Consider the following 13,422-nt stretch of genomic DNA (forward strand, 5'->3'; position numbering starts at 1 on the left):
AACTGGTGTAAACATCACTTTAATATCATTCAGTAAGTTTAATTTAGAAAATTAAAAGCAATTTAGCATCAAACAACATCACAATCTCTTTAAGAGTAATATGCTCAAGTGTCCTCCTAGGCTTCAGATCATGGCAGCAGGTAAACAGAGGGGACGCTTCCCTGCTTCAGTCTATGTTACCCAGTGAGCGATAAAACACTGTAGCACACCCTCGTGTTGTCTGTAATAGTGTTGTCCCGGTACTGAAGTTTTAAAACCATCTATTTCCCGCTGAGTTAACATTGAAGCGCCACTGAGCGCAGATGACTCGACTGATCTTCACGGCTGCTTCGCGTTCCAGTCTCCTTGTATCTGTGTTTGCACTCAGTTTACTGCCTTTCACCCAGTGCAAACACAGATACACGGAGACGCGAGCGCAAAGCAGCCATGAAGATCAGTCGAGTCATCAAGCAAATCGCTCGGCTCGTCTGTGTTTGTACTCGGTAAACAGCGGAGGGTGAACTGATGACCTTCTCGGCCAATCACAAGCTATTCTGTTGATCACGTGAACACAATGGCAAATCAGCGCTGTTTTAAGAAAGCCATCAACAGTGCCTTAAATGTTAGCGGGAAATTGATGGTTTTTCTTTTAATTCAGTAACGTGACAAGTCTAATATAGTGAAAGAATAAGTTCATTAACTCGCGTTTGATAAATGGCGTCTAAAACGTGTGTTTGGGAAAGAAAACGTTAGCTAACTAGCACCATTTCCCTTAACTTAGCTGAAAATGAGCTCTGATATCCCTTTTTATTTTCACCATTCATTCAAAACGGACCTTCGGGTCACTCGGAAGGCGGTGAAATGATAAATTTGTGTCACTTTCTCTTCGCTGATAAGATATACAGCAAGCTACACAACGTTCCAATGTAACTCCCAATGATACTTCCGGGTTTCTTCCCACCGCAGCCTCGATTTCGCCTTTAAAAATGGCGTCCGTGTGAAATCAGTCTATAGGTTTCTGAAGAGCGCAAGTGAAGCTACAAGTAGGCATGCCCAACCTTCGCTATTTTGTTCGTGCGTCATCGCACCCACAGCAAGATACAAAACAAGGGCAAAGAGGCGGAGAGTGAGCGGAGCTACAGACACCTGCTGGCATTTAGCTTGGGGATGGCAGACAGACTTTACTTTGGGAGAAAACGCTTAATACTCTATTACCTGCGACTCGTTTGTGTTCTGACCACATGTCAGTACACTATATCAATAAAGTGATTAGACTTTTAAAAACACTGTAGTAATACATTGAGCCACTAAGCCTTGTTCTTATGTTCTTGTTTTTCAACAGGAGCAAAACGCGAAATACATCCAAACACTTCAAATATAGTCTGTGTTAGTAAATGCAAGACTATTGATGAAATCCAGGCATAACACTGTATGACAACGCTTCATATAACTGTTTTATAGCCTACAGCTAATCAATCTGTCAGATTCTGGAGGGCATTACAGCTCTAAAGAACATTATAAATGATGAATGATCTTAAATAAAACAAATACATTTATAGAGATGGTATATAAGTATATAATTTCACTCACCAGGGAAACGGAGGCCACGTGAATGGTTTGTGAGCACAATTAAGTGCACACAGCATACCATATCATCTGATAATTGTAGGAAATAATCCCAAAAGGCAATTGACTGTGTAAAGAAACATCAACCAACACAAAAAGCGATGTATATGCCGAGTTCATCAGCTAATTAGCCGTAATCAGCTGAGGTGATGAGACAACGAGCAGCGAGACCTAGCTGTCACTCAAGTGGCCACGCCCTTAATTATGCAGACTTAATATAACTTAATACAAACAAAACGGTTGAGTTATATAAAAATTCACCCTCCTCACAGTTGTCATGAAGGTTAATCATGGCTATATGCACCAAAGTCATCTTTTGTACTAGGCTGTAAGCATGTTTTTATCAGCTGTAAAAATGGCCAATTTCCCATTGCAGTCAGAAATGACCTGGACTTCCTGGAGCCAGCCCCCCAAGGCGAGTTGATGAATTGCAGTGTTAGTAACTTCCGTATTGGCTTCCTGAGGGAGAGCGGGAGGTTGCTGCTTGGTTTTTCCATTTACACACATTTCCATCATCATATGATCTTTTATAACAAACCTTTTTTTAATGCACATACTGGAATTTGTTCAGTAAAAGTGTTTTTATCGTAGTTTATGCACATCTTTTCTATCGAATAAAAGTTTATTTTACTCCGTTCGTCACCTTAGAATTATAAGGTTCTATCTGCATTCTACATGATTTTGAGATATTGAGCTTCAAAGTTTTTGCATTCTATATAGCAAACAGTGTGTGTGTTACAGTTCTCTTTCATACATGAACATGACAGAGACCCTAAATGTAAATTATCAAAATTCTCTTCATTTTGCAAATTGGGTAAAATTAAAAGGGCAAATGCAGATAGAACCTTCTAATTCTAAAAAGTCATTTTCCGCTTGGAATTATAAGGTTCTATCTGGCCGATCATTAATACAATCAGTCTGCTTATTTTTTTTTTTCTTTAAATGGTGTTGGAACAGTATGTTGATGTTTGAGAAAGTTTAATTTTTTGCTTTCTATAACGTTTAAGTTTTAGGATGAATAATTTATTCTTGTTTAAATTAAGCATCCTATGCTGTGCTAAAATATTGTCCAGTGCAGACCTTAATTTTATGTATTAAATATTGCAATATTTATTGTAATTAAGACCCCATGAATTAAATTAATTATTTACTCTTCAAGGCTTAATATCAAATTTAAAATCTTTAAAAGAAAACAGACAATGAGCAAATGAGTTGATTAACCAAGTTTAATATGTTGAAAAATGTTTTTTTTTCAACAATGTAAATTTAAAAATTTCATCTCGATGTCAAAACTGCCTTTTAAGTCATCACATTGACACATCTTTTTATTTTTTAAAGATCATAAATTATGCATTTAAATCTGTTTATCATCTCCTTAATGATTTGTACATAGGTGCTTCAACTGGTTCATCTTCTTTTGTGAAAGTGCATTCTTTTTATTTATTCAACACAGCAGTATAATACTGTATATCTGCTAGTGGCATGAATTTAAACATGGACTTAATGTCACACATCTTGGCCTCTGAAATGGTGCTCTGTTTGGGGAGTACCCTTGGTTTGGGTAAGATGGAGGTAGGTGCCAGGTTTCTCATTTGTCTCCTTGCTCCTCTTGGGTCAACTGTAACTTTAGGCTGTGCATGTGACTTTGTGTAATGAAGAGTGTATGGACACTGATCAAACACAAGCTAAGACACCTCAGAGAATGGAACCTGTTTGTACTGAAACAGTTTGGAACATGCCTGAAAGTCATAGAAATATGTACTCTTCATCTGTACTATTTCATATGCATTGTTTCTGTTCACCTTCAGTAAAACACACGTGTAAGACAGCGGTGAATAGAATTCAGACATTGCCATTGCCTTTTCAATATGGCTGTGCATGTTGTCTACTTCTTGTACTGCAGAGTGACCTGGAGTAGAGTACTTCATTGTAATCCTTTTCACTTGGGGATGCCTTGTTAAGAAGTCTGCTATAGCAAAAGCTATTATAGAGTTTCTGTTTTGAGGCTCACAACTGTCACTCCAAGTTACTATTTCAGTGGCTTCTGGATGATCATGCAAAACGCGTTCTAGTAGTTTCACCAGTGCACTTGCAATATCATTTGCTCCCCTACCTGACATTGTCCTCTGTCCACAAAGCACAGAGCCTTTCTTGGTTTGTGAACTGTGAGCAGTAAGATTATATAGGTTAAGTTTTCGCTTATAAAAAAAAGAGCTAATTTCAGCTCGTGGACATGAAATAACATTCTGTAGGTCAAAACAGACTGTTAGAGTATCTTTATCTTCTCTGTCTTTTTGGCGCTCCTGACGCATTGCTGTCTTGTCAGCCATATGCTTTGTTTGTCTATATTCATCACTTTGGCTTACCATGTTTTGCTTTACAGCGGTCTCGTATGCTTCACACTGATCACACCGATCTTTTTTAGGGGCATGAAAGCTTAGGTTAAACTCTGTGTTAAATATTAATCGATAATACGATTCTTTCACAGGAGTATCTCCATTCTCACTGCATTTAAGTCTGTAGAGATCATACATCCTTAAAACATTGAGTGTTGGCTCAAGGTACTGCCTTTCTGTGTTGGCACGACAGTAATGTGACTCAACAACAGGAAATGAACTGATGTGTGCCTTTACCTCCTCTTTCTGATTTGCATCCATGCATTTTTCTTGGATGCTTCCCCCTTTGATCAGGTTTTGGCGTGGAAGTAGTCAGATTTTTTTTCATGTGTATGTTATACACTGGTTTCTGACTGACTGCAACAGTGCCCAGATAAAACAGCTTACAGACTCTCACTTTTTCACCCCTTATGTTTAGATAGTACTTAAATGAGTAGATACGCTTTCTTTGTGGTTCATCACAAGTTAGCCTTTTTGTCTTGTCACAGTCTGTAGTCATGGCTATAAAGTCATATTTTCTGTTTTGACTCAACTCGTAGAACTCTGTAAAACATTTTTCCCTTTCAGCTGGGGTAACTTTTTTTGCACGTTTGAATTTACATGACATAGTACAGTTCTTCAAAGTTCTCCCATGTTTGGCTGAAGCCATTTTATTTGTAGAGTTGACATGTTTCTTGCCCTCCTGATAAATCTTCTTGCGGGTAGATTCTTTCCATTTTGAAGGATTGGCAACCCGTCTCCAGCCTCTTCTTTTCTGATTAGTCCCCAGCTCCTCAGTTGGTGGACTGGCAGGTGTGGTCTCTGCTTTGTCTGATAAAAGCCATGGCCCTAATGCTGCTCCTTCTGTTGCCTCTACCTGATCACCTGCCTGGAGAAAAAAACATTAAAAAAACACAACTTAAGTTACTTATTTACATTTTACATTACATTTAAATACACAGTATATTTTAATAGACAAGCAGTAAATTCTGAAAAGTTTCTCACTACTTTTTGTAGTTAAAAACTAATTCTTACTTTCCCTCTTTCTGTTGGTCTCTGTCTTGGTATTTCTAGACTGCTTGTTTGTCTCTCTGTCTCTGAAAGTTCAATTTCACGTTGCTCTTCTACCACACTGCTCCTTTGCTCTTCTGCCTCAGTTGTTCCCCCGTCTCTGATGATGCTTTTTTTAATATTTTCTTTGTCTGGTGCTCTCTTTCTTTTTGCTGTTCTCCTGGTGTTTCATATAATTTGTATCATTACTTATCACAATAATAGAAAAAATAAATAAATAGTGTGTAGCTTGGTACCACTGACTAGTTACAGGCTACAACCTACAATTATTCTGCAATCATTACTATTTAATACTGAGGTAACTGCTATAACAATCTTACACAAACTGTAGCCGTACTATTTGAGTAGTTTTACACACTAACTATTTTATAGCTAACATTACTTTATCACAAATTAAAATACAAATTTATGACATCATATATCATTAGAAAAAAAATATCTGTTAAGGTCTGTGGCCTATTGTCATTCATTATGCAAATAACAAATAATTCAGTCAGAATTTGGCCATTTGAATGATAAAAAAAATTCAGACATAATAATAATAATAATAATATAGTATGACATAATAATAATAGAGCTTCAGGATTTTTTTGGCCTTTCTTGTTAAGTACGTTAGAAAATTAATGGATAACATCATTCCATCTCTATTTAATAACAGTTCAGTAGCGAAGGATGACTTCACTAACGTCTGATTGTATGTTTTCTTGCACAGCTGTATTTTGGATAAATAATAGTTTGCATTGGCTAAAACTGAAGCGACAGCCAACAGGGTATTCGGCTTGGATTTAAAGCCTTTTTTGATTAATTATTTTCACTAACGTTATGTATGATGACTTTGCAGCCAAAATAAGACAGATGAGCTCATGTTTGGGACAAATTTTAGACATTTGTCAGTGGGGGGTGGGTCTTTCGAACCTCCCGAACCCCCCTTGACTACGGGTCTGCATTACACAGGATAGATGAAGGGAACAGCTTGCTAGCATCGACGGCTAATGTGGTGTCTGATAATAAACTTTCCTGCAAGTCCTTAAACGAAACAAACAGAAAAAAAAACTTACCTGAAATTTAGACTTCTGTCCTTGACAAGATCGTCAATAAAGTAGTCGACAGTGAAGTTTCTTCTTAATTTTGTGTGGCGTGGCATTATTTAATCGATGATTTCCTTCAGGTCTTTCCTGCTCCACAACAGAGCAGTGCGGCGGAATGACAAAAGAACGCTGATCCTGATTGGTCCTTGTGCGTGCATTCGAAATGCTGATTGGCTCACAGATGGAACCTTATAGAGCCAAAATAGAGTTCGACTTTGCAGATAAAACCTTTTTTGTTTTTGAATAAAAAGTCTAAAAATGTAAAGAACTTATAAAAAAAACATCCCATAATGTAAATAAGTTGTCATTTAATATGAATATGTCAATAACTCAAGTTTGACAAAAATGTCAAGTTAGAACCTTATAATTCTAAGGTGACGAGTTGTGCACATGTTTTTTATGCATATTTTCAAAAGTTATGTGCATCATGATGTCTCCATCAATCGTTTTTTATGCGCATCTCCAAAATGAGCAATAAATTAGGTGAATGGAAACAAGTGTGCCGCAAGCCTGCTTTTGAGTGAAGGTCTCTGCCATTAGATCGCCCCCTGGGGGCTGGCTGCAGTACAAGTCATAAAGCCCGCCTCCTCCGTGTTAACTTGCAATAAAATATCCCGAAAGATGGTTCTGGTCAATTTAGGCACTGGTTATCGTGCTGATATAGGTGCAGATCTTCATTTTTGTAAACAGTTTGTTTTCAGCAGTAATTTATTGCTGGGCGTTTCATCAGCTGTGATTGACAGTTTCTCAAAGCAGACCGTCTGAGCTTCGGCAGCAAACTGAAGTGTTATTATTAGATTTCAGTGTTATTTTACCATGATAAAATGAGTTCAGCAGTAAACTATAGTTTCTGACATACAGGATCTGGTGGAACACTGTTTATTCGGTAAGGTCAGGGATTTTTTGGGCTTTATTAGTTTGCAGATACACGCCTAACCACCCTGATAGCAAAATACACTCCGGTGAGTTCCTGCTAGCTAGATCCTCACCTGCTGGAGACTAACCCCTCGTCCCGACTCCGTCTGCTGTACCAACTCGGTTATTATTAACGTTATTACAACCATTTTTGTTGATATAACAGCAAACGCAGGCTACTATGTAAACGCAAACTGTACACTGTAAAAGCAAACATGGTATTTAATTGAAAATAGTAAATTGACCTTAATCAGTTTTTATCAACCTGCTATTAACACTCACTTTTAGTAAGTTACTAGTACTTTGAGGTTGAAAAATCTTACCAGCTCAGTCTACTTGAGCTGGATTAATTTAGAAAAAGTAAGTTTATGACACTGTGGGCATGCGCAGATCAATCAATCATCCCCAACCAATCAAGCTGCTTCTTAAGGCGGGTCTTGGCGTGGCGGGATTCGAAATTTTGCAAACGATACGTCACATCTTGCCCGCAACTGACCGACCAGATGAAGCTGGATATCATTGAGCTGGACCTAAACATCGCTTCAACGGCACTTGTGATTTATCGTCAGCATAACAGCGATTCTTGTGCTTGGCACACTCATTTGGTGAGTAAATATTTTAATTTACCCTTGCGCAGATCGTTTTGTTTCTGTAAGTCAGCGCCAGTGTTTTGTGCCTGCTAGTAATGATGTGTGTAGTAATGTCGGCTAACGCTAGCTAACTATATTATGGACATAACGTGGCTATATTTTGATGAAACTTGGTCGATACTTTATTTTTTCAATCCATAACTTCCTCGGTATTGAAAATAGGTAACTTTCAATACTTTTGTCACGTTAAAATTGAGGAAAAACTTTAGTGTAACGTTAGCAGTAACGTTAACGGTCGCTCGCGCCCACCTGCCATGCCGGTAACATTTGTCATCGAGTACTGACTAGCAGCTAGCATGATGATGACAGACTGATCCCGGCGGTTTGGGAGTTTCCTGAGTTTTATAACTGTTGTTTGTAAGCTTAGGCAGAACATCAGATCAAGTCTGGATGTATCATTTTATTTTAAGATAGTCTGTAAAGACTATGCTAATTTTAGCTACCAACAATAACAGTCTGTGCTTATCAAAAACAGGATTACCATTGTGTGTCGACATATGATTGGGGATATCACCACAGTCAACTAACTTAATGTTATTTTATTTAACACTTCGCACTTTATAGTCAATATTCGTAGCTGTGCTGTTTCCATGTTTACCATAGTACCCACTGCCCAGATCAGTCTTGGTACGTTACAGACAAGAGTGTTTACCTGTCTGAAAAGATCTTTTCACTCAGTTTATCATAGTCTGCTATGATAGGGAACATATTTGCTGGCATACTCAGTGGCTTACATTATTCTTTAAAGTCATCTTGTACATAATATGTTCATTTTAATACTAGGAGCTGTCATTGTGGGTTATAGGCCTATGTTTCAGTTTTCACATGTACTTGGTTGTGCTAAATTGTTGTATTTTTATTTAACTGTTCCCTTCCAGGCACAAGCAGATGGTGATCAATCCACACATTCCATAATCCCAGCAATAAAAGGTATTTTCAACTAATAACTGTATTATTATTATTATTGCATGCTAAAGTAAAAGTTATGCTTGCATCAGAGCAATTGTATTACAACAAAAGCTAAGAAAATCTTGTGTTGGAATTATTTCATTATAGTATATTTCATCATACAGAATATTTTGTGCATATTTTGAATTTCAAATATTTAATGTAATTAGTATTTCTGGACTGTCTTTATAGATACTGTGGGTTCGATTTATAGTCCATCATACCCAGGACTACAGTTCCCTTGATGTCTAAGCACATAAGTGAGTCATTTACCATTTACTTTTTGTACTGCTGTGTTCACTTGTCTTAAAGAAGTTCATTGATTAAAAGCTTGATAATTAGATTTTTGTAAGGATTTAGTTTTTCCTATAGCTCTGGTATTTCAAATCTGATACTGCATTTTAGTGTTTTTGTCTTTTTATGTTGCTAGGCTTGATGCTAAAATTATCTTTTCTTTCTTTTCAGATTTTCAAACAGTTATCAAAATGGACCAGAGGTTGTTACTGAGAGTCATCATCGCTGAAGATGATATTAGGAAGTTGACTTTAAATAAGAGACCACAGTCCATTGAAGAATTCAAAGTGCAACTGGTGGATAAACTGTCACTGCAGTATGACTTTAAACTGCAGTATGAAGATCAAGACTTCAATAATGCCCTCTGCAATTTGACTGAAATAACTGATTTACCTGAAAGAGCTACAGTCAAAATCATCCCTCTTGTGACTCTCCATTTAACAGCATTGTCATCACCCACCACAACATCAGACACTGAGGGCAGCACAGCAGACACTGAGATCCTTTCGCCTGTAGGAGCATCACCATCGCTAAGACAACAGTGGCCAGAGTTCTTTGACATACCCAATTTCTCAGTAGATATTGAGTATAGGCTCAGACAGGCAGATCTTGCCTATATGAAAGATGAAACACATATGACTCTACCACGAGATATGAAGCATGACATACTAGAAAAGCTTGCTGAGACGATGTACAGTTTCAAGGCTTACCCTGACGATGATGACTTCAGCAGTGTTGCAAAAGCACTGATTAGCAAACACCCCTGCCTCACTGAGCCTGGACCACACAGATGGTATGGCTGGAAAAATAGCCTTAAATTTAAGATGGCCAATTATCGCACAAAGCTTCGAAAAGCTGGATGTGAGGATGTAGCAATCAATGGAGGCAAAAGAAGTAAAGGCAACCCAGAGGGAGAATCCTCAAGCAAGAATATCAAGCGGCCAAGAAGAGGTGAAGCAAACTACCTGCCTAACTTACCTGAAGGACATGATGAAACAAGTCTAGAAAATGCCAGAATGGTTCTAGTGGAAGAAATGAAGAAAAAACAACCAAATGGCACTCTCATTTCACAAATGATGGACCAATCATTCCCACTACGCAGACAAGAAATTGTAAAAAAGGTGCCTGCTGTACAGAACATGGTTGAACGATGGCCAGCACTCTTCATAGAGAGACAGGTAAGCAATTTTTGTTCTCAACCAATAAAATAATGCAAATTAAAAATAAATTCAAGGTGTGTGACTAGAAATCCAAACACTTGTTGGAATGTTAATCCCTCTGCCACCTTTCCATCCCTACCCACTCCTCTCTACTTTTTCAGGTGTTTGCTGAGTTTAATAGAATCGCCAGTAAGAATCTTGAGGGAGACTTCTTTGAGGCTCTGGACCAGTATGCCCCACGTTACATTGAACTTTTCAAAACAAAAAAGGGAACTATTGGCCAGAAACTCAGGGAGCTGATGCAGCACATGAGCTGGATGGTAAGTAGGTTTATTTTGCTTTTGATCTGTGTGATAGTTCATCAATCAAGCTCTAAATAAGACCATCCAGACCAACCTATTTTATTTCCTATCTGCTTGTGCCTTGCAAATTACTCTGTTAACTGGTCTTTTCTCTCTCTGTGTATCATTAGACACCAGACGTCACAGTACTTCGCTCTGTTGTCCTCAAAGGCATTCCCATTTTACTCGGTGATGACTCCAGTGAATTCTACAAGACCTGCTCTGTAAGTACTTGCACATAAGAAAAAGTTTGGTCTTGTAGAACACTTAGAATTGAAGACCAGGAGACTTGGTTCTTTCTTTATTGAGAACACGAGCTGCTGCAGTTAAGTCTGATCAAGGCACAACAAAAGGGTTAAATATATCATATAATATTATTGACAAGTACACATTTCCATTACCAACACTTAGTGTCAGATAACTTAAAGACATTGCTATTGCCACAGTTTCTATGACTGCTCCACTGATTTCTTGTTGCAAATTTTACACACACACACCCACCAACCTAGAGGTGGACACACCCACACACCACACACACACACACACACACACACATACACACACAAACTTACTGACACGCTCACACACACTCACATATTCAAAAAGACTCACACACACACAGATTCAAACACAGACACACACTCACACACACTCAAACACAGACTCAGACACACACACATACACTCAAACACAGGCTCGCACTCACACACAGATTCAAACACAGACTCAGACACACACACACACACACACTTTACCAAAATAAGAGGAATTAAAATGAAAACTAAAATTTACAATTTGAATTTGAGTTGTCACTATTATTGCGTGAGCGTTAATAAAGAGCTTTTGTAAAACTATTTGTAGTTTCTTTTTCACGTTTGGCTTTTCATTTAATATTGGCTGTCTTGCCTCGAGACTGTAGTGAAAATGAAATGTGAAATCACCAATTGCATTTTATTTTTCAATTTGACAGGGATGATGCACTGTCACCATGAGAATGAAATCATTTCATTTCATTCTCAATTTTGTCACACATTTTGCATACAGTTTTCTGTAATGAAATCGTTAATCTGGTTTTAATTTTCATTTTAGTCATTTAATTTCTTTAAATTTGGCAGAAAATGTCCTCCATAGATTCTTAAACATATTCTTAAATTTGTAATCCTACAGTCTGCATGAACATAAAACTATACCTGCGTTGACATAGATGTAATTCAATATACATTTTGTACAGTGATTGATGTATTTTGTAGGTTGAAAAGTCAGTGTCACTCTTTGAGAATGTATAGACCTTTTTGTATCTCCATAGCTTTAGTTTAACCATAACAAATATATTTTGTTTGCTTTATTGTAACAATCCAGTGTGAAAACATATTTAAAACCATATTCTCTGATAACATTACAACACTAAAAAAGAATGTTTTAGAATAGCATAAATTGCAATGCTGAAGAATGTGTGTCTTTTAGGATGCAGAGAGAGACGAGGCCCTAGAATGCATCACTGTTGGTGTGCTGACAGTTGTCAGTGAAGATGGTCCTCACGAGGGTCAAAGCTCAGTGGACCTCCAGCCCATCTCCACTGCCATCATTCTGGAGGGAGGTATTGTCATGGAACATATTAAAAACTTGCCTCAGGCAGTTTGTCTTTTGTTTGGTCTTACATATGCATTGCATTTGGATTACCCAAAATGCATGGCAAATACACTCAACTTCATTCAGACTGTGATGCTTGGACTGGGAAAGAAAAACCTCCCACCAAAACTGTTAACTCTGAAGAATAGTCTTCTGGGTTAGAACAGTAAAGAGCCGTCGACTGTCAGATAGCACTTTGTAAGCTTTGCAGCCATTAATGTTCTCTTATCAGAGAAATTTGATGCTTTCATGGAACTGTTCTTGCTTTATTTACGTTCTCAATGAAAAAAAAAAAAGAATATTCCATTAAAGTCTACCATGTTATGCAGGTATGCTAATGGTGGAAATAGTGCCACGTTGTGTTGCAATGAGTTGTTTAGTTGTTATTAGATATTAATGTCAGAAAATAACCTAGCAAGGTTATCCTGTTTACATTTGTGTTTTGGGAAAACTTTTAATGATGTTTTTATTTGTGTTGGTTTAATCCTTGGACTGCTCACTTTGGGACACAAAAGTATTTGTTGTACTTTCGGTTTTGATCAGAAATGCACTGATTTTGCATGCACTGAAGTCGTCCTGTAGTTAGCTGTTTAATATTGGGAGACTGTTACATGCATACAATTAGCTCACAGAAATGTTTTTATTTTATTTTTTTCATATTTTTCTTTGTCATTTTATACAGTTAAATCAAACCACAACTTTGTTGTTTAGCTGCTGTTTTGTACTTGAATGTGCATTGAATAAATTTTGTAATGGAGCTTAATCAAACCAGTGAGTGTTCTTTTAAATTATATGTTTGTGTTGTGTTTGCCTTTATCACATAGTAACAGCAAAAATAGATAAATGGGGAAGAGAAAAGGCCACATGTTGGACCCAAACCTGGGCAGCTGCAACAAGGACCCATTAAAGGAAATTGGTTTCTTTAATTTAAGTGAACTTGAAAAATGAGTGAGCAGAACTGAAAGTGTTAAGTTGTAGGTATTTAGTAATTCTAAGTGGGGTTAAATTTATATCAAGCAATCCACACAAAATGAAAAAATTAAGTTAACACTAAGCATGGCTATTAAGTTACATGAACATAAAAAAACTGTGTTAGTTGTACTACTTGATTTAGTACTGCACACTTAAAAAAAACAAGCTTTTCTAACTCACTAATCTTAAGTTTACTTTGCTTAATTTTTTTGAGGCAACGAGTTTGCATACTTTTTTTAAGTAAGGTCAACTAATTACATTTTACAGTGTAGGCATTGAGTTTAACCTTTGAATAAAATGCAAACAGCATACATATCGCAAATATTCAAATAAAGGCCAAAATAAATAATAATAAACCTGTATTGATTGCACAA

The 13,422-nt window shown here is 37.2% G+C and overlaps 2 protein-coding genes across 3 annotated transcripts; one reads left to right on the plus strand and one right to left on the minus strand.

Moving 5' to 3' along the window:
- Positions 1-2,892: 2,892 nt before the first annotated feature.
- On the minus strand, positions 2,893-6,213 carry LOC130222157 (uncharacterized). The gene is made up of 2 exons (XM_056454782.1): positions 6,110-6,213; positions 2,893-4,869 (listed from the first exon to the last, which is right to left on the minus strand). Exon 2 carries the CDS (start codon positions 4,260-4,262, stop codon positions 3,291-3,293), a length of 972 nt encoding a protein of 323 aa, XP_056310757.1. The 5' UTR covers positions 4,263-4,869; positions 6,110-6,213; the 3' UTR covers positions 2,893-3,290.
- A 773-nt stretch (positions 6,214-6,986) lies between these two features.
- On the plus strand, positions 6,987-12,706 carry LOC130222077 (uncharacterized). 2 transcript variants are annotated; one of them, XM_056454702.1, is made up of 7 exons: positions 6,987-7,659; positions 8,583-8,634; positions 8,845-8,912; positions 9,118-10,124; positions 10,268-10,426; positions 10,579-10,671; positions 11,912-12,706. In XM_056454702.1, the coding sequence occupies exons 3-7, from the start codon at positions 8,897-8,899 to the stop codon at positions 12,236-12,238; spliced, it is 1,602 nt and encodes a 533-aa protein (XP_056310677.1). In that variant the 5' UTR covers positions 6,987-7,659; positions 8,583-8,634; positions 8,845-8,896; the 3' UTR covers positions 12,239-12,706. The 2 variants fall into 2 exon arrangements, with proteins under 2 accessions (XP_056310677.1, XP_056310676.1); XM_056454701.1 differs by lacking the exon at positions 6,987-7,659 and having other exon boundaries at positions 8,542-8,634.
- Positions 12,707-13,422: the final 716 nt, after the last annotated feature.

This window comes from Danio aesculapii, chromosome 4 (assembly GCF_903798145.1).
Source record: "Danio aesculapii chromosome 4, fDanAes4.1, whole genome shotgun sequence".
In the NCBI taxonomy this organism is placed as follows: domain Eukaryota; kingdom Metazoa; phylum Chordata; class Actinopteri; order Cypriniformes; family Danionidae; genus Danio; species Danio aesculapii.

Excerpts from the sequence above, each read along its gene's own strand:
- LOC130222077 (XM_056454702.1), top strand. Across the intron at positions 10,125-10,267 it reads CACTCTTCATAGAGAGACAG|GTGTTTGCTGAGTTTAATAG; the intron begins GTAAGCAATTTT and ends CTACTTTTTCAG. Across the intron at positions 10,672-11,911 it reads AATTCTACAAGACCTGCTCT|GATGCAGAGAGAGACGAGGC; the intron begins GTAAGTACTTGC and ends TGTGTCTTTTAG.
- LOC130222157 (XM_056454782.1), bottom strand. The coding sequence starts at position 4,262 with ATGGATGCAAATCAGAAAGAGGAGGTAAAGGCACACATCAGTTCATTT.